At 41.9% G+C, this 19,061-nt stretch overlaps 1 protein-coding gene across 2 annotated transcripts in view; it reads left to right on the forward strand.

Moving 5' to 3' along the window:
- Nucleotides 1–19,061, forward strand: part of SRBD1 (S1 RNA binding domain 1) — a 204,828-nt gene that overhangs the window by 70,575 nt on the left and 115,192 nt on the right. For both annotated transcript variants that reach the window (XM_044289689.1, XM_044289690.1), the window contains exon 16: nt 11,147–11,238. In XM_044289689.1, coding sequence (XP_044145624.1) covers nt 11,147–11,238 — 92 coding nt within the window. The remainder of the gene's footprint in view (nt 1–11,146; nt 11,239–19,061) is intronic.

Below are 19,061 nucleotides of genomic sequence, written 5' to 3' on the forward strand. Positions count from 1 at the left end.
TGCAGCATGTGTTCCAGAAAGGGGAAAAAGTGTCCTTGAGTTGTCATCTTTTGTGATGTGGATTACAATTTTTCATTGTCATTTCATAGTCCATGGGGTCATTTATCAAAACTGCTGTAAAGTAGAACTGGCTTAGTTCCCCATAACAACCAATCAGACTCCACCTTTCATTTTACAGAGCTCCTTTGGACAATGAAAGGTGGAATCTGATTGGTTGCTGTGGGGAACTAAGCCAGTTTTCCTTAACAGCAGTTTTGATAAATTTTCCCATGTGGTTGTCAAAAGCTGGGTGACAACCAGTGTGGCCACCAGTTCAGCTTCAGTAGTGCCTGTTTCCAGGCAAACCTCCTAGTCTAGGGAACTGGGTGGCAATCTAAGCAAAAATATTTAAACAAAAATAAAACCATAAAATCCTGCAGTTTTTGCACTGGCCACGAAGCCTAATAATAGGCTTAGTCTTTGTCTATACAGATTGCTTTACTGTAGTTATCTGCTTATCGGTCATTCTGCCTGTAATGATATCACCTCTGTGTATAGATAAGATAAGATCCTCCATTCACAGTAGGTGATTGTCATGGCTTATCTATTCTTTCCTTGTACAATGACCTCTGCACAGGTCACAGAGCATGCCCAGAAGACTCTCCCATAGAAGTCACTGAAGTCCCCTCCTGACTATTGTGTCTATGGACCATGGGGCTGCTGTAAAGCAACTTTTTTAATGCTTTCTAAGTGCTGTTAAAAACATCATTATGTGCAGGAAATTAAATTTTGAAACAAATCTATCTGCAATCAGAAAACAAAAAGAGGTTAGAAAAAGGATATGTTTCGCTATCTTGTTTTAACTGGCAAAAAAACACATCCTTTAAAGGGAACCGTTCACCGCGATTCTGGACCATTATCTGCAGTAATACATGAGTAGTACTACAGATAAGGAGTCTAGATTGCCATTAGTTATTTTCCTACTGCCCGGTTCCCCCACTGTCAGCACTCAAGGCTGCGCTTAACTACACAATCAGGACTGCTGCGCTGTGCTAACATAATGGAGAGGACTCATGTGCGCATGCACAGCAGTCCTCACAATGCATTGCAGGGCAACTTTAAACACTGACAGCAAGAGAACAGGAGGCAGTAGGAAAATAAAAGACAGAAAGCTGGACTCCTTATCTGTAGTACTACTCCTGTATTACTGTAGATAATGGCTCGAGATTATGGTGACAGATTCCCTTTAATGTGAGACTTTGGGCATATTTTCTTAATTAGCCATGTGAACCTGGTACTGGTTGACCTGTTACATGTGCGCTTGGCAGCTGAAGGCATCTGTGTTGGTCCCATGTTCATATGTGTCCACATTGCTGAGAAAAATGATGTTTTAGTATATGCAAATGAGCTTCTAGGAGCAACGGGGGCATTACCATTACACCTAGAGGCTCTGCTCTCTCTGCAATTGACGATAGGGACAGGGACTATCACATTTACACTCCCTGTTAATTAAACGGGAGAGGGTGTGGCAGTTACAGAGAGAGCAGAGCCTCTAGGAGTAACGGCAACGCCCCCGTTGCTCCTAGAGGCTCATTTGCATATCATAAAACATCATCTTTCTCAGCAATGTGGTCACATATGAACATGGGACCAACACAGATGCCTTCAGCTGCCAAGTGCACATGTAACAGGTCAGCCAGTGTCAGATGCTCTTGAAGATTAAGGACCTTACAGCGGGCGGTCCAGGTCTCTGAAGCCTGTGCCATAGTATATTTAGCCGTCTGCCGGAGCGACCGAGCTGAATGCTGGTTCATCAAACTCTGCGGGCGAGCCAAGAGAGTGATGGTTTATACCACTTGTTTTTTCTACTTTCCCGTACACTGCGCTTAATTTATGATTTGTATGGTTTAGAGCTGCCGCTGCCTCTGTTTGTCGCGTGATCATGTGACTAGCCGGTTCTGCAAGGCTGCTGCTGGGTCTACCTAGATGCAAAACAGATATAAGGTCTGATTCACAAGACCGTACCCGGTCCGGAAAACACAGCCAATGTGTCGGGCACATTTCCCAGACCAACCTCGGCTCCATTATAGGGATTTATGATGCAGTCAGTTCCTGTCTGATCGCGGATCTATTGATAAATTAGTTAATTAGTTCAGGATCCTCATCTATTTTCTAGAGTGGAGAGCAGCTACAAAGAGCATCCCTCTGAAGAATCTGTCCTGTCCTACATTACCCAGACAGTGTATTAATGTGGACACTGTGTAATGCATAATTTCTCCTGTGGTGGCGCTGCAGGGAAATCGAACACTTACTGCCAGGTTTACCCACAGATTACAGCTGATCACTGGAGATCTTAGCAAAGGGGCACGTTGTGATCATTTTATTGTCAAAAGGACCCACCTAAGATGCAGAGTTGTCCAAAGTGGAGAATCCTTTTAATTATTACTGTTGCTCCTTCATTCTGAAAATGGGCTGGGGTCCCAGTAGTTGGACCTCCACTGACCACAAAGTGATGATATATCATAGCGATATGCCATAGCATTATATGATAGGAATACCACTTTAACGCACAATTATCCCAAATGTTCTTCTTAGTACTGCCCCCCAACAGGGTTGTTCATAATTGTAATATTGATGGACACATCCTCAGGATAGGCCATCAGTCTCAAACCGACAGAGTCTAGCCCCTCTCACCCTCGCTGTACAGCTGTTTCATTGTCTAATGAATGTAGTTGCTTACTGCAGCATTGCTCCCATTTACTTCATTGGGGACAGTGCTGCAGTTACCTGCTCCATCGCTGACTTTTGGTGCGAGAGCTGAAAGCAAAACAGCTGATTGTCAGGAATTGGGGGTATCAGACCAGCCCCGATCTGATTTTGATGGCCTATCAAACTTATGGACAACCCTTTTAAGTGAAAGACAATGACTCGAGGACTCTACAGGAGATTTCTTTATTTATTTCTGATAAGGCACTCTATAATTTTATCAGCTGTTTGTAGGCAGATATATGGGATATCAGGGTAGACCTGAGCGCACGCACTCTCTCTAGCACATCTCGCCTCCGCTCTTCTCGCCTTATCTTTATAGAAAGTGACTCGCTCCCTGGCCGCTGAAAGTTTTATTAGACATTTTTTTTTTTTTGCTTCCAAAGACGTCTTCTCACCTGAATCACCCTGACATAACCTGTTTCCACATCCTGTCAATACTCAGAGTGTACGGAGGGGGAAGCACCCACAGGTAACCGTCACCTTTAGGCCTGAGAGGTGTCAAACTGGCTTTTCTCTCCTCTCGTCGGTGTGTGAGGACGCTCATTTCTCCCCAGGACGAATGTGCAGGAAGCGGCTCTGCTCTGGTAACAGACAATGGCACCGGCTTGATGTAACAGGTTGTGAGGTTTGCTCTTTTCAGACGTGCAGTCTCCGCGCAGAGCCCTGCGTGGCTGTGACATGAGCGCACTTTGCCTGCCTCCTAGCATCATACGTGAAGCTAAGACTCTTTGACACCTGCCATTTGAACCTTTTTCCTACTGAAAAATGTCATCCTTTTCCGACAAGCTAAAGACGGATATCTGATTGCTGTCTTCCGTAAAGATGTTCTGGGGGCATGTGCTTCATAGACGAATAGGCTCGGCATGCCGTGGACAGGGCGTCCGGATCCAAGGCAATCTACCTGCCTCTGCTCCGCCACACTACCAGCTTCACTTTTAACCTTGGTGTCGTGTGATTTGGGCTTTCCAGTGAATGTCGGCTTCACCTGTCACAGAACACGTAACGTCAACCTTTATTAAGACTGGCAGATATGCTGAGGATGACAGGTGTTAGAGCCGGCAAAGTGCGCTCAGAGCTCCCATATAGTTTCAGCAGATTTCTGGATTTTGCAAGATATTGTAAACTTTTTTTATTATTATTATAATTTTTTTCCCACCTTTTTAGCAAGAAAATCTATAAATATTAAATACGTTCTCCTGTTACGTTACACTTGATATTATGTTAGTCTTCTTTAGAGTTGCACGGATGCTCGGTGACAACCACTGTCTCTCAGCTTTCCACATACCCTGAATGGTAGAGGAGGTACAGTATATGGCTGAATCTATGGAGATTGTATCAGTTCAGCATGAGCAGCTGAATATTTAGCGAAAATGCTAAGAAAATGCGTTTTACTTTATAGTATGGCATGCATGTAGGGACAACCTCCTTGTTAGGGCTCATTCATACGGCCATATGCTTTTTGCGGTCCGCAAAAATGCAGATCCTTTTTTTTTTTTTTTTTTTTTGCGGTCAGTTCGACATGTCTGCAAAAAAAAAAAAAAAAAAAAACGGATTGTATACCACATTTTTGCTGACCCTTAGACTTCAATGGGGCCATGTCCTGATTTCCACTGACAAGTATAAAAGTTGCGGACAGCACACAGAGTAGGGCCGCATGGAAGTGAATGGGTCCGCAGAATTGCGGATCAGATGCGGAAAGCAACATACGGCCGCCTGAATGAGTCCTTAGTTATTGTTTCCAGTAGATGCTTCCACCAATGGTGCTCTGTGCATATGCATGCACGCTGCAACCATTGGTGTCTTAAAGGGGTATTCCCATTTGCTAGGATATGCCATCCGCGTCAGATAGATGTGGATTCCAGTTCTGGGATGTTAGGGTTTGGTTAGAAAACTCAACACGTTCACTGCTATAGAAGTGACCAGAAATAGGCCAGCACTCAGCTATCTTCGGAACTTTCATAACGGTGAACAGAGGGTCGCCATGAATGCGCAGCTGCTCTTCGTTTTAAGTTAATTTTTTTCACGTGGTATCAAGTATCGCAATACTTTTTTATGGTATCGAAATCGAGTCCAAATTTTGGTATCGTGACAACCCTAGGTAAGATGTGTGTGTTTTTTTTTTGTTTGTTTTTTAATTATACCGTAATTATATGTATTTTAAATTTGGCTCCTAAATTTTTCAGGTATTTTATGTAAGTAGATGCTTTCAGTGGAATTAGCAATTATAGGGATTGTCCAGGGGTTTACCATATTAAACTGAGTACAGTGCTGACGCTCTGATGGTCATGCGAGTAGAGAAGATCGGCACTCGACTTGTATCATGATGGAATAAATATCAAGTATATTCATTGTAGAAGCCGTTGTCTGCTGGGATTCCTTTACTGCTCAGATGGTCATGTCAGTCATAGAGTAATGACACGCAGTACATGTCAACGTCACCACCGAGGCTGGTGATTGGCTGTAACAGTCACACGAATGCACTGCAGTCGCTCCAGGCAAATGAAGAATAGGCAGGGACCCCCGGGGGACAGTGGGAGGGTTGGGCCCCCACTGATCAGATAGTGTTGACCTGTCCTGGGCATAGGGCATCAATATTTAAAGGGGTTTTCCGGTTTCTGATTCTGATGGCCTACCCTCAGGATGGGTCATCAGTGTCAGATGGGCAGGGGCCCGACTCCCAGAACCCATGCTGATCAGCTGTTTGAAGAGAATGCGAAGCTGTAATTACATTGATTACCGCTACAATGTTGACAGCAAGCAGGTAAACAGTGAATAGAAGGCAGCTCTCGTACGAGTACTGCGTTCTCTTCAAACAGCTGATTGTCGGGGGTGTTGGGAGTCGGCCTTCGCTGATCTGATATTGATGACCTAGTCCCGAGGTGCTGGCCTTGCCTCTTGGTGCACAAATTGCGGTCTGCAATGCGTGGGCACCGACCGCGTGCCCGCCGTCTGCAGATGTGGACCCATTCACTTGAAAGGGGTCTGCGATTTGCATCTGACGGTCCACACCTGTAAAAAAGTAGTGCATGCACTACTTTTTTGTGGTGCAGAGGCACGGACAGGAAACCCACGGAAGCACTCTGTAGTGCTTCCGATCCGAGCCTCCGTTCTGAACCGCACCGTATCTCCCAGATTGCCGACCAATTCAAGTGAATTGGCCCACATCCGTGATACGGCGCTCACACGGACGGTTTTGCGGGCTGCCCGCCTACGTTCGTGTGCATGAGCCCTTACAATGAGAGGACCCTCATAGTCAGAGAAGGACTCGTGAAAGGAAACAGAAGTCCCAGTTTATGCAGAATGTTAGTGGATTTGATGAGAATTTTGGCGCAGTAAGATCAAATCCTGAACCTGTAAGCGGCCTCTTTCCATTGAATCTGTACAGACATTTTATTTTATTTTTTACTTTTTTCACACGGCAATGACCTTTTCAGGTTCAGATTTTCACTTTAAATATAGCCATTTTTTTTTTTTTGTCTTCTACTGAAAGTGTTCTGTCCTTTTGTGCACAAGCAAATAATAGTCATGTGTTGAGAGTAGTCTGGAAGCCGCAAGAAGGTGAAATGAAATTACCAGGAACTGAGTGACTTGTCACTTTGTAGCAGGTAGATTTTGTCTAAGCCACTCATTTGGAAGTCATTACCTGGCATCCTCTTCTTGACACTATGTAATTGTCTAGGAGATGGAACATTATTTTTTTTTGCGATTCTGGTGTTGTTCAGGCGAGTGCCCACTAGGTGGTGCTAGTGTTACACTTGAAGTTATTAAGCCGCATAGCGTATTAACCACTTGCAATCTCTTGGTTGCTTCCGAGAGCTGTGGCAAGTTATACGGAAAGTCGTCCGGAGAGCGCATTGAGCAAGGAATTCACTACGGTTCCTAAAATGAATGTAGATGCGCTTTGACATTTTTTTTTTGATTTTTGCTTGATCATGTGCAGAGATGTGCACCAACGTGAACCAATACTTCTGAATTGAATGTCACAACTTTTACAGCTCATCTGTGGATTTTACAAATGAGATTTGCTCTTATAGGAAGGGCAACATCCGAATTGTAGGTGATTTAAAGGACATGATTTATTACCCTGCACCTCAGTTCTGAGATCAAGTCCTGATCGCAGCTTCAAAAGTCCCCAAGTCGGACAATACATTTTCTTTACAGTAAAATGGTATAAAGCTAAAAAAAATGCCTCCAATGTAAATCTTTTTTTGCATTTAAAATTAGTTTATTGTTTCAAAAATAGCAAAGAAAATAGATATATTGTATCTAAACGACTCATAGTAAAAAGCACATTAGGCTCATTACCCCCAAAATATAGAAAGCAATTAATCGTGTGTAGCGTACCACTAAGGGCTCATGCACACAAGCGTTTTTTGCGTTCAGCATACTGGACTTTTTTTAGTTCAGTATGCGTTACTTATATTAAACCTTTAATTTCAACGGGTCAGCAAAAAAAAAAAAAAACTGAAGTGTATTCCGTTTCCCCATTTCCGTTTTTCCCTTCCGTTCAAAGATAGAACGTCCTATTTTTGCCCGCAAATCACGTTCCGTGGCTCCATTCAGGTCAATGGGTCTGCAAAAAAAAAAAAAAAACTGAACACCTACGGAATGTACTCCGTATGTCTTCCGTATCCATTCCGTTTTTGCGTAACCATCTATTGCAAATGTTATGCCCAGCCCAATTTTTTTCTATGTAATTACTGTATACTGTATATGCCATACGGAAAAATGGAATGTAACCGGAAACACTACTAAAACAAAAAACGGAAATACGGATCCGTTAAAAACGGCACGCAAAACACAGAAAAAGTCATACGGTCGCGTGCATGAGCCCTAAATGATGAAAAGAAAAACAACAACCTATCTCACAAGCCAACAAGCCCATACGGCAATGTAAATGGAAAATTTAAAAAGTTTCGACTCAGTATGAGGCGGCACAAAAATGGACTTTTTCCCTCCATAAACCGTAAAAAGTATTACAAGTAAAAAAAAAAAATATATATAATTGGTTTTGGTGTATTTATACTGTAGCTGGTTTTTTTAACGACTGGTAAAAAAGTGCATAAAGAAATTGCAGAGAAAAAAAAAGGAAAAGTTGAATTTTTTTCCCCATCTCCCCCAAATATGAATAAAATTTGTAGGGGGAGATTTATCAAAACTGGTGTAAAGTAAAACTGGCTTAGTTGTCCATAGCAACCAATCAGATTCCACCTTTCATTTTTCACAGCTCCTTTGGAAAATAAAAGGTGAATTCTGATTGGTTGTGAGGGGAAACTAAGCCAGCTTTCTTTTGCACCAGTTTTGATAAATCTCCCCCAATGTGCACTAAAATGGTGGCAAAAAACTGCATCTTGTCCCGCAAAAGAAAAACCAGAACCCCCCCCCCTTACATTCCTTTGTCTGCTTCAGAGACCAAGCAACTCTAAGGCCCCTTTCACACGAGCGAGTTTTCCCGCGCGGGTGCAAGGCGTGACGTGAACGCATAGCACCCGCACTGAATCCTGCCCCCATCATTTCAATGGGTCTGTGTACATGAGTGTTTTTTCTTCATGCATCAGTTTTGCGTTGTGTGAAAAAATGCAGCATGTTCTATATTCGGCGTTTTTCATGTAACGCTGGCCCCATAGAAGTGAATCGTGGCTGTGTGAAAAACGCATTGTATCCGGAGCAAGTACGGATGCGATGCGTTTCTCACTGATGGTTGCTAAGAGATGCTGTTTGTAAACATTCCGTTTTTTATCACGCGCGTGAAAAATGCATCAATGCGCAATTCACCCGCGCAAAAAAAAAAATACGGAACCACTGAACGCAATCGCAGACAAAACTGACGGAACTTCCTTTGCAAAATGGTGCGAGTTTCACTGAACGCATCCGGACCTAATCCGTATCGTTCTTGTGAAAGAGGCCTGAGGCTGCATTCACACAGCATTATTTTGAGGCTGAAAAATATGAATTATGGAAGAGAAATCGGCCTCTGGAACCCCGGCAGGTTTTTTGGTGCACTCTTCTTTCTCCATTTTCAGCTGCGTAAAGTACCTACAAATAGCAAACGATGGTATACGGAGAGTATTTTGGTAAAATCGGCTTCTTAAACTCTCCAGGCATGTGACATGTATTTGAAAATAGCGGCGTAAAAATAAACGCCATGTGAATTATGGTTCATATTTCCCACTGAAAACAACGGGAAGCTGTTTTTGAAGAGTATTATGGAGCTTGAAGGGATTTTCCAACCCATTGAAGTGAATGGCTGCAGCGCTGCAGTTACCAGCTGGCAATGAATGGAGCTGTGCAGAACAGCTGATCGGTGGGGGTACGGGATGTCAGATCCTGAGGATCGGCGTCACTGTCAAGGGATGAAATATGTTGTATTTTGCCATGTGAAAACGGCCTGAACCAGTGCCTTTTAATACACTTCTACAGTGTTTCCATTTTCTCCTGGTTTTGATCCTCACAACGTAGATTTTTACACATCTCCTCACATACAGCACTTTACTAGATGCCGGTGTCCATATATCTGGAATACTGATCCCCGTATGCTAGTTACATGAGTCTGGATCGGTGCCCTGACAATAATGTCTATTGCAGCTCGGAGTTCCTTGCCTGATGTCTTATAACCTAATATAACGTGCCTGGAGCGAGGAGAATTGGAGATTTTAAGGGTACAGACACACGGTCAGGTTTCCTGATGCAGTTTTTGAAGCAAAAATATGGAGTGAATCATAAAAGGAGAGAAAGTATAAAGGACAGATACGACTTCTATTTTTTTTTTTATTGACTCCAGATTTTGGCTTTCAAAATTTTAACAGGAAACCTGAACGTGTGGCTATAATGCTGACAGTGATTAATGTTTGGTATTACCTGTATTATATAGATTTAATATATTACTGTAGACAAATGATATACTGTATATAATTTTTTTAGATATATTATTTATGTCGATTTTTATTGTATTAGATGTATGATATTTGATTTGATATGTTATTTATATTGTTTTATATGATTTTGTATTTATTATTATATTATAATATATTACATTTTAGATATATTATTTATTTCGATTTTTAATGTTTTAATATATTACTATATGTATTTTATTACTATTATTTATTATATATATATATATATATATATTATTTTTTTTTTTATTAGATTTCAATTTATTTTCAAATGTTGTTATTATGTATATTATTTCTTATATTATATGACCGTAATTGATGGTTGCTATTACTTGGATTACATAGATTTAATATATTAGTGTAGACAAGTGATTTGTATTAATTTTTGTATTATTAGATTTTAGATATATTATTTATTATATAGGTTATTGCAGTGATGGTGAACCTTTTAGAGACCGAGTGCCCAAACTGCAACCAAATACCCACTTATTTATCGCAAAGTGCCAACACGGCAATTTAACCTGAATACCAATATAGTATATCTTCCATGTACTTTATCATTTAGCTATAATAGCTTAATAGCCTACATTCAGTGTCCTGCCTGTGCTGTTCATAGTGTGTCCCGCGCTGATGAATGGCAAGAAAAATCTAAAGCATATTGGTACATCATAGACTTTTTCCAGGGCGCAGGTGCCCACAGAGAGGGCTCTGAGTGCCGCCTCTGGCACCCGTGCCATAGGTTCGCCATCACTGGGTTATTGTATTATAATATTGTATGTATATTATTTACTAGATTTGCTATATTATTATTTATATTGTTTTATATATGATATATATATATATATATATATATATATATAATTATTTCTATTATACATTACATTTTTTATAGTTTTTATTATATATTATTTAATAACATCCATTACTTGGTATATTATTATGATTATTATTAGATTTTAGATATTTTATTATTTCTTATATAGATCTGTCTATGTATTACTATACGTATTTTATTATTATGTACTAAATTAAGTCTATTTTTTATATTTTATATTGTTTATTGTTAGATATTATTATGTATGTTATTTATTATATTACATGTTATTTTGTAATTTACGTAGCTTATTATTGTTATCATTCATATTATTTAGATTATTATAAATATTATTTAATTTATATTGTAATTTGTTATAATATTATTGCATTATCATTATTTATGTTTTATATTTGACTTCTATTTCTGTAGACATTTCTTTAGCATGTACAAACAAATCAGTTCAGTTTAGAGGGTGAATTCCTGTCTGTAATGGACCACCTTAAATCCAGAAACCTGGAAAATAGCTGAACAGTAACAGCTTCCCTCCCTGATGACCACAAGTGGTTTCGCAGGTCCAGAACAAGACGATGATAAGAGACTGGGTCCGAAAGGGCCGTTCAGCAACCATTTGATCTGTCCTATAGAAGCCATGTTAACTAATGCACCGTTTTCCTTCATGTTACAGCATTACTAATGAAGCAGGGGCATCAATCTACAGCGTGAGCCCGGAAGCTGCCAAGGAGATGCCAGACCTAGACCCTAATCTACGAAGTGCAGGTAACATTAAAATGTGCTAACTTGTTGCCTTCCGTCACTCGCCCATGCCGGTGGTTTGTATAGGTGTGTGTCATTGCTCACTCACCAATCCCTCGCCTCTTCTGTTCCGGTGCTGCTCTTCTCTTTCTGGTCCCGGCTTGACACAGGAAATGTCTGGAACTATCTACTCGCTGCAGCCAATCAATGGCTGCAGTAGTGACTCGCCTCAGTCACTGATTGGCAGACCGGGCGTTCCCTGCCATATCTTACGTGTCGAGCTGGGATCAGGAAGTGAAGAGCAGCGGGAACTAGAGCAATGTCGCAGCATAAGTAGTGAGGCATTGGTGAAGAGAGTATTGATTATTTTTAACCCTTCCTAGCCCTTTTGACAAAAAATTTGTTTACACAGGCAACCTCTGTGATTTAAAGGGATTGTGTAATCTCGCACATTGGTGGCATATCCCTACCAATGTAAGATAGGTGCGGGTCCCAACTCTGAGACCCACGCCCATCTCCAAAACGGGGCCCCCAAAGCGAATAAGAGCGCACCGAGCATGCGTAGTGTACTATCCACTCACTTCTAGGGGAGTTCTGGAAATAGCCGAGCAGGTTTATTCGGCTCTTTTCGAAAGTCCCATAGAAGTGGAGAGCGCACTGTTTATTCATGGCCGCCTCTCCATTCGCCTCTATGGGACTGCCGGAAATAGCAGAACCAGCACTCAACTATTTTTGGAACTCCTGTAGAAGTAAATGGAGGGTGGCCAAGCTTGCAGCGTGTGCTCTTCTTCACTTTCAGGGGTCTGTTCTGGGGACAGGAGCGAATCCCAGAGGTGGGACCTACGCCTATCTGACATTGTTGGCATATCCTAGTGATATGCCACCAATGTTTGAGGGGAGACAACCTCTTTAATGCTTGGTCAGTGGGGTCTGAGCTGCAGAATGAGTTTTTCATTACTATAGTCCCCTCATTGCAGTACCCGACACAGCGCTGTCCAAGTGCGCGCAGCTGTGTCTATTCTTGCACCATTCAAGTTGCCGACCTGTGGCTGAGTTGCAGTACCAGACACATTCACATGGACAAAAGCCATTGTGAGGGGGGAGGGGGGGGGGGGGAGTGGGTTATTTATCATGAGGGTAATATTTAAAGGGATTTTCCGAGATAGTTTTTCTGATGACCTATCCTCAACTACTCTCCTTACCCAAATCCTGTCCCCATCTGCATGCACACCTGAAGCCGTATTTTACTGCACTTTTTTGCCTATACGGTTATCACTATGAGGTGGATGGGACCACGACCCCCATCTTTAGTACATGGGAAAGATATTTTTAATTACGACTTCTATTAAAGGGCATCTGTCAGCAGTTTTGTACCTATGACACTGGTGACCTGTTACATGTGCGCTTGGCAGCTGAAGGCATCTGTGTTGGTCCCATGTTCATATGTGCTCGCATTGCTGAGAAAAATTATATTTTAATGTATGCAAATGAGCCTCTAGGAGGCTCTGCTCTCTCTGCAACTGCTGCGCCCTCTGCACTTTGATTGACAGGGTCAGGTGTGATGACGTTTACCCTGCCTGGACCTGTCAAAAAAAGTGCAGGGGGCGCAGCAGTCGCACAGAGAGCACAAACTCTAAGTGTAACAGCAACGCCCCCGTTGCTCCTAGAGGCTCATTTGCATATATTAAAACTTTACTCAGCAATGTGGACACATATAAACATGGGACCGACACAGATGCCTTCAGCTGCCAAGTGCACATGTAACAGGTCAGCCAGTGTCATAGGTACAAAACTGCTGACAGATGCTCTTTAACATAAATGGTATATAAAAATAGAGAACGCCCGGAGAAGTGTCGCGAGGTCTGGGGACATCGGTGTGTCTCACCTCTGACCTCGGCCTATGACACCTTGTGTGAGCCACCTTTGCCTTGCTGATTATGCCATGTTAATTATTTAATGCTGTGCGCTATAATAATAAATGGAGGTTTCCTGGAAATTTCCGGACTCTGTTTGGATACTTACAGTTGCCCCGTTATCGATGACTGTGTGCGGATATGTACACGGCCGGGTTTCTTTACCTTGTGTACTTTGTAAACTGCATTTTCTCAATAAAACACATTTAATAAAAGGGTTTGGCCCGCTGCAGCTTTCTCCAGAGGTGATCGCTGGGGATTAGAGAACAGAAAGGGACTGTCTTCATGAGACATCCCACCGAACTCTCCCATGGAGAACAGGAGAGCTGGTTTTTGGATGGTTCCTCTGTTCTTTCTGTCCTGCACCACAACCAATCACTCCCAAAATATGTCAGCAAGGAGTGACACTTGTTATATGTCAGCACATGTGTGTATATTTGTGCATCAATGTGTATATACCCTATTGCATATGGGTACATATAGTGTATGCGTAGAGGGGTGAATAGATACGGACTATCTGGTGGAGTTATATGCTGCAAGTGAAGCCCATGTTGAACACCACTAGGTTAGTCAATGTTCTCAGAAGTGTATGTTTATGGAGCGTGTCATAGATTTAAAGGGAACCTGTCACATTGAATGTGCAGTCTGATCTGCAGGCAGCATGTTATAGCGCAGGAGGAGCTGAGCGGATTGATATATAGTTTTGTGGGGAAAGATTTAATACAACTTCACTATTTATTGAAATCTCTGCTCAGGAGTCCAGTGGGCGGTCCTACTCAGTAATTGACAACTTGTCACATGACTCCTAAGTAGAAATTTAAATGAAAAAATTACAAGTTTTACTGAATCTTTTCCCATACAACTATATATCAATCGGCTCAGCTCCTCCTGCTCTACCACAGGACTCCTGTAGATCGCACAGCGTTTTCATCGATAGGCTCCTTGTGGTCGGTCTGCTCTTACGTTCCTTTAATACAGCATATGGGGGGGTTTAAAATAGACACGACTCCATATGGATCCCAGAAGTTTTCTTTAGGACCCCGGAGGTTGTATATACCTAGCTGTGTTCAACATGGACTTCAGGGCTTGACATGCAGCATGGATCTCCTCCAGATATTCCGTATCTACATCTATTCTTGCAGCGCCCATTGGACGAGGAAGGGCAAGCTCTGCCTTACTCTATATAATATTTTATTATCCTACATAATAACAGTATTTTCATTTAAGAATTTTTCTTAGGTATATGGTCAGTATCTCTGAAGCACCTAAATCCTATAGTGATCAGCGACAGGTGGGAAGGTAGAGCTGGTAGATATATATGAGGACTCCTAAGCTTGTGCTATCACTCCAGCATAGGGTCACACTGGAGCTGTTCTGTACAGATTTTATCAAACGCCGGGGTCCTTTCAAGTAAGTGACCCACGGTTTTTGTTAAGAGGATTTGTCACCATTTTCAATCTAAGTTCACACAGCGCGGATTTAAGATGCAGAATTCCTATCGCAAATCTGCACGCAAGTACGCCAGAGCTTAAGTCAGTAGAGTTTTACTCACATTGTGAACATGTTGTGGATTTTTTTTTGTACTGATTTTTTCTTGTGGACTTCTATTTGAAATCTGCATTGTGTTTATTATTTTGTGGTTAGCGTGCAGATTTGACGCAGATTTTTTCCACTTAAATCCACATGACAGAATGGGCTACTTCTGGATTTTGTTGCCGTTCCGCAATAAAATCCGAGCCACAATCGTCACTTTTGCTAGAAAATCCACACATTTCATTGCGTATTTACGTGCAAATTTTCGTGAGGATTTGATGCAGGTTTCATTCTCACAAAAATCAGCAACGTGTGAATTTAGCCTTAGGGCAGCGTGCAACTAGTGGCAGATTCCCTTTAAAAAATCTCTTTAAAGGGGCCTTCCGAGATAACAATATTAATGGCCCGCCCTTAGGATAATTTATTAATATCAGATCGGTGGGAGGCTGACCCTCGGCCCCCTTACCAATCAGCTGTAGGTACCCCAACTGACATGATACTGACGGCCTTTCATGCAAATTTAGAAACCCTTTGCTTGTCTGACAAGAGCAAATTGTATTATAAGTAACATAGTTTATAAGGCAGAAAAAAGACATTTGTCCATCCAGTTCAGCCTGTTATCCTGCAAGTTGATCCAGAGGAGGGCAAAAAAAAAAACTGAGGTAGAAGCCAATTTTCCTCACTCACAAGGTGAAAAAAATTCCTTCCCGACTCCAATCAGGCAATCAGAATAACTCCCTGGATCAGCGACCCCTCTCTAGTAGCTATAGCCTGTAATATTATTACACTCCAGAAATACGTCCAGGCCCCTCTTGAATTCCTTTATTGTACTCACCATCACCACCTCCTCAGGCAGAGAGTTCCATAGTCTCACTGCTCTTACCGTAAAGAATCCTCTTATATGTTTGTGTACAAACCTTCTTTCCTCCAGACGCAGAGGATGTCCCCTCGTCACAGTCACCGTCCTGGGGATAAATAGCTGATGGGATAGATCTCTGTACTGACCCCTGATATATTTATACATAGCAATTAGATCTCCCCTCGGTCGTCTTTTGGTAGTGGTAGGACTATGTTCTCATCATGGGCATCTATGCCCCTTTTGATGCAACCCATTATCTTATTGGCCTTGGCAGCAGCTGCTTGACACTGGTTTTTGCAGCTTAGTTTGCTGTTTATTAAAATTCCTAGATCCTTTTCCATGTCAGTGTTACCGAGTGTTTTACCATTTAGTATGTACGGGTGACTTGCATTATTCCTTCCCATGTGCATAACTTTACATTTGTCAGTGTTAAACCTCATCTGCCACTTATCTGCCCAAGCCTCCAATCTATCCAGATCCCTCTGTAGTAGTATACTGTCCACTTCAGTGTTAATTACTTTACACAGGTTAGTGTCATCTGCGAAAAATGTATACTTTACTATGCAAGCCTTCTACAAGATCATAAATAAATATATTGAAGAGAATAGGGCCCAATACTGACCCCTGAGGAACCCCACTAGTGACAGTGACCCAATCTGAGTGTGTACCGGGTCACTGTATTCTTTTTTCAATTTTTTGGGGCTAAAAACGCATTAATATGGTGCCAAGATGAAGCAAGGATCTGTTACTTTTTAATGGGGCTTTCCTGGACTTTGATATTGATGGCCTGTGTTCATAGTAGGGCACCCTTGCAGCATCGGGAACTGCCACTACAATATGTATTGACTGTACCTGGTAAACAGTGCATGGCCCTTTCAGTCAGCCGATCGGCAGAGGTGCCGGGAGTCTGATCCCCAGTGATCTAATATTGATGGTCTAACGACAGGCCATCAATATAAAAAAAAAAAAATTTTTTAAGATGTTGTGTACTAATTCCCAGACCGCTCAGACTGACAGGACCCACATACTTTCCTGGTTCTAGGTCCCAGTTTGTTCACTACCCAGCCTCCTCTGCTTCTTTTAAATCCCTCCATATAAACTTCCAGTTTGTCGCTGCTGCAGCCAATCATTGGCTGCAGTGGTGGTCTGCTCCCCTCGTGTCATGTGACTATTTGAAATGACGCAAAGAGAGCAGTGACCAGTGATTGGCTGCAGCGACGTCAAACAGAAAGTTTACATGGAGGGACCCAAGACGAGAAGCGGAGGCCGGGGAGTGAATATGCTGGGACCTGGTAAGTATGATCACCAATGCCGGTCCCGCCAGTTTGAGACGTCTGGATATTAGTGCACAACCCCTTGAAGTTATATTTGGAGGAGAAAATGGGCACGAAAAGTACCTATTGTGATGTGGTTGATTTATAGGTGTTGTTGTCATCTTCACAAACCCATATATTTTTTTTTTTAAGCCATCCCTTTCATCTCATGGATCCAGCTCTAGAACCCCCAGCATTCCAATACGAGTAGAAACTTCTCAAGAAATAGGAGGTTATGGTCTCAAGTCTGTCATGGTTCCTCAACATTCCTTATAGATGGATCTGCAGGGGGGGGGGGGGGGGGGGTTACCTAGTGTGAAATGATTAATAGGGGTACACATCTTTCCAGCATCGGGAGGATGATTTTTCAGTTTCGTGGCATGTTCCCTTTGACGTAGAGAGCATTGAATCCCATCATCCTCTTGGAGCCTAAGTCTTCTATTTCAGAACGCACAGACTAAATTGTTTCTAGCCTTGTTGCTTTTTTGGTGTAGTTTTTTTAGTGTATGTAATGTCTGCAAGTCCGGTTTTACTAGATAAGAGTTAAATCTTAGAGGACGGCCCAGTTTGGAGTAGCACTTTCAATTAAAGGCACTCGTGAAGTGTATTTTTGCATCAGGTTTGCATGCTGAAAATAGAAAACAGCCCTTTGTAAGGGACCACTGACAGGCCAGGTTTGGTGTTTTCTTTCGGAGTCATTTTGGAAGTGGGATCAATTTTTCCAGTAATTACATACATGAAGCAAATAAAAGTTGCGCTCTTTATTTAGTAAGATTTCCTTCACGCTCTCATACAATATGCCAGTTATACCGGCCAGCGCTGCGCAAGCCTGCCAAACCTGTTAAATGTTTGCCCTGGCGAGCCATCAGAGGGAGAAAACAAGTCATCTCAATGCTGCCTCGTTATGTTCCTGTCCTTATGTTGGGAATGTATTTTATCCTGGCAGCTGTACCCCCTGATGGTACTAAACCATTCAAACACGCCATATTCTTGGAGCTGGCAGACCGGGGTGATGAAACATACGAGGCGACATTCTGACGGCCATCGTCCTTTTTATTGTGCTTGTTTTTATTTTTCTTCTGCTTTTCTAAGAAACAAACATTATTTATGAGAGTTATTAAAAATGTATGGGGGGGGGGTAGTTATACAGAAGCTCCTCAGGGGTTCAGGAAGCGCCTCATACAAACGTCTATTTTTGTGGGCAGGGGTCAAAGAAATGCAAATGAAACAGTCAAAACCATATTTCACAATTGGGTCAAATAGTGGATCTGTTCACAGCAGAATTGTCCAAACAAAATCTCATGAAATGGAGCGAAACGTTCTGTCTCGGACATCCTGGAATGTCTCAGTGTGTCTTTGAAACCAACATCCTGATCTGTTTGTACTGACCCTTGAAATGGGCTTCAAGAGGTTGCCCAGGTTTTTTTTGTTTTGTTTTTTACTTTTTAAAAATTGTAACCCAGTCTGCGGAAGCTCTGTAAAAACCATGCTCATCTGCTGCTCTCCGCCCCCTTCCAGGTGTCTGGTCTTCCGGTCCACGTCCTGTAAACTTCAGGACTGGAGGGGTCACGTGCCAATAACTGCCCACAGTGGTGGCTTGTCCCCAAGTGGAACATCACTGCTGGGTCAGCAGGCAGGGGTTGAAATAAAAAAAAAGTAAGACAAGCTAGACAACCCCTTTTAAAGTTGAGGCACAATTTTATCTCTCCCGTGCCATCTTACCTGCTAATCAGAATTGTTTAAAGCTGAAGTAGCAAAGTACCGTAGCCCTTTATCTGCGTGTTTATTTTTTCTATCGTCCATCCAAAAAACGCAATAAAAAGTGATCAAAATGTCATATGTGCCCCCGAATAAACCAATGAAAATTACAACTTATCCTGCAAAAACTGCAAAAAAGCAGTCACACAGCTCCGTAGACGCAAAAATAAAAATAAAAAGTCTTTGAATTCAGCGACACATACTATTTTTTTAAAAATTGCTGTTTTTATTGGGCAAAAGTAGAAAAAGCTTAAAAAAAAAAACTACAGAAATTTGGTATCTCTGTAATCGTACTGACCTGGAAAAGTTATCATCATTCTCGATGAATGACATAAAAACAAAACCCAAACAATAGTGGTGTTCCAAGAAAATAGTGCTGTTAAAAAATACAACTCATCCTGCAAAAATAAAAACAGGCCATATGGAAAAATAAAAAAGTTATGGCTTTTGAAATGCGGAGATTAAAAAAAA

This window comes from Bufo gargarizans, chromosome 4 (genome assembly GCF_014858855.1).
Source record: "Bufo gargarizans isolate SCDJY-AF-19 chromosome 4, ASM1485885v1, whole genome shotgun sequence".
Taxonomy (NCBI): domain Eukaryota; kingdom Metazoa; phylum Chordata; class Amphibia; order Anura; family Bufonidae; genus Bufo; species Bufo gargarizans.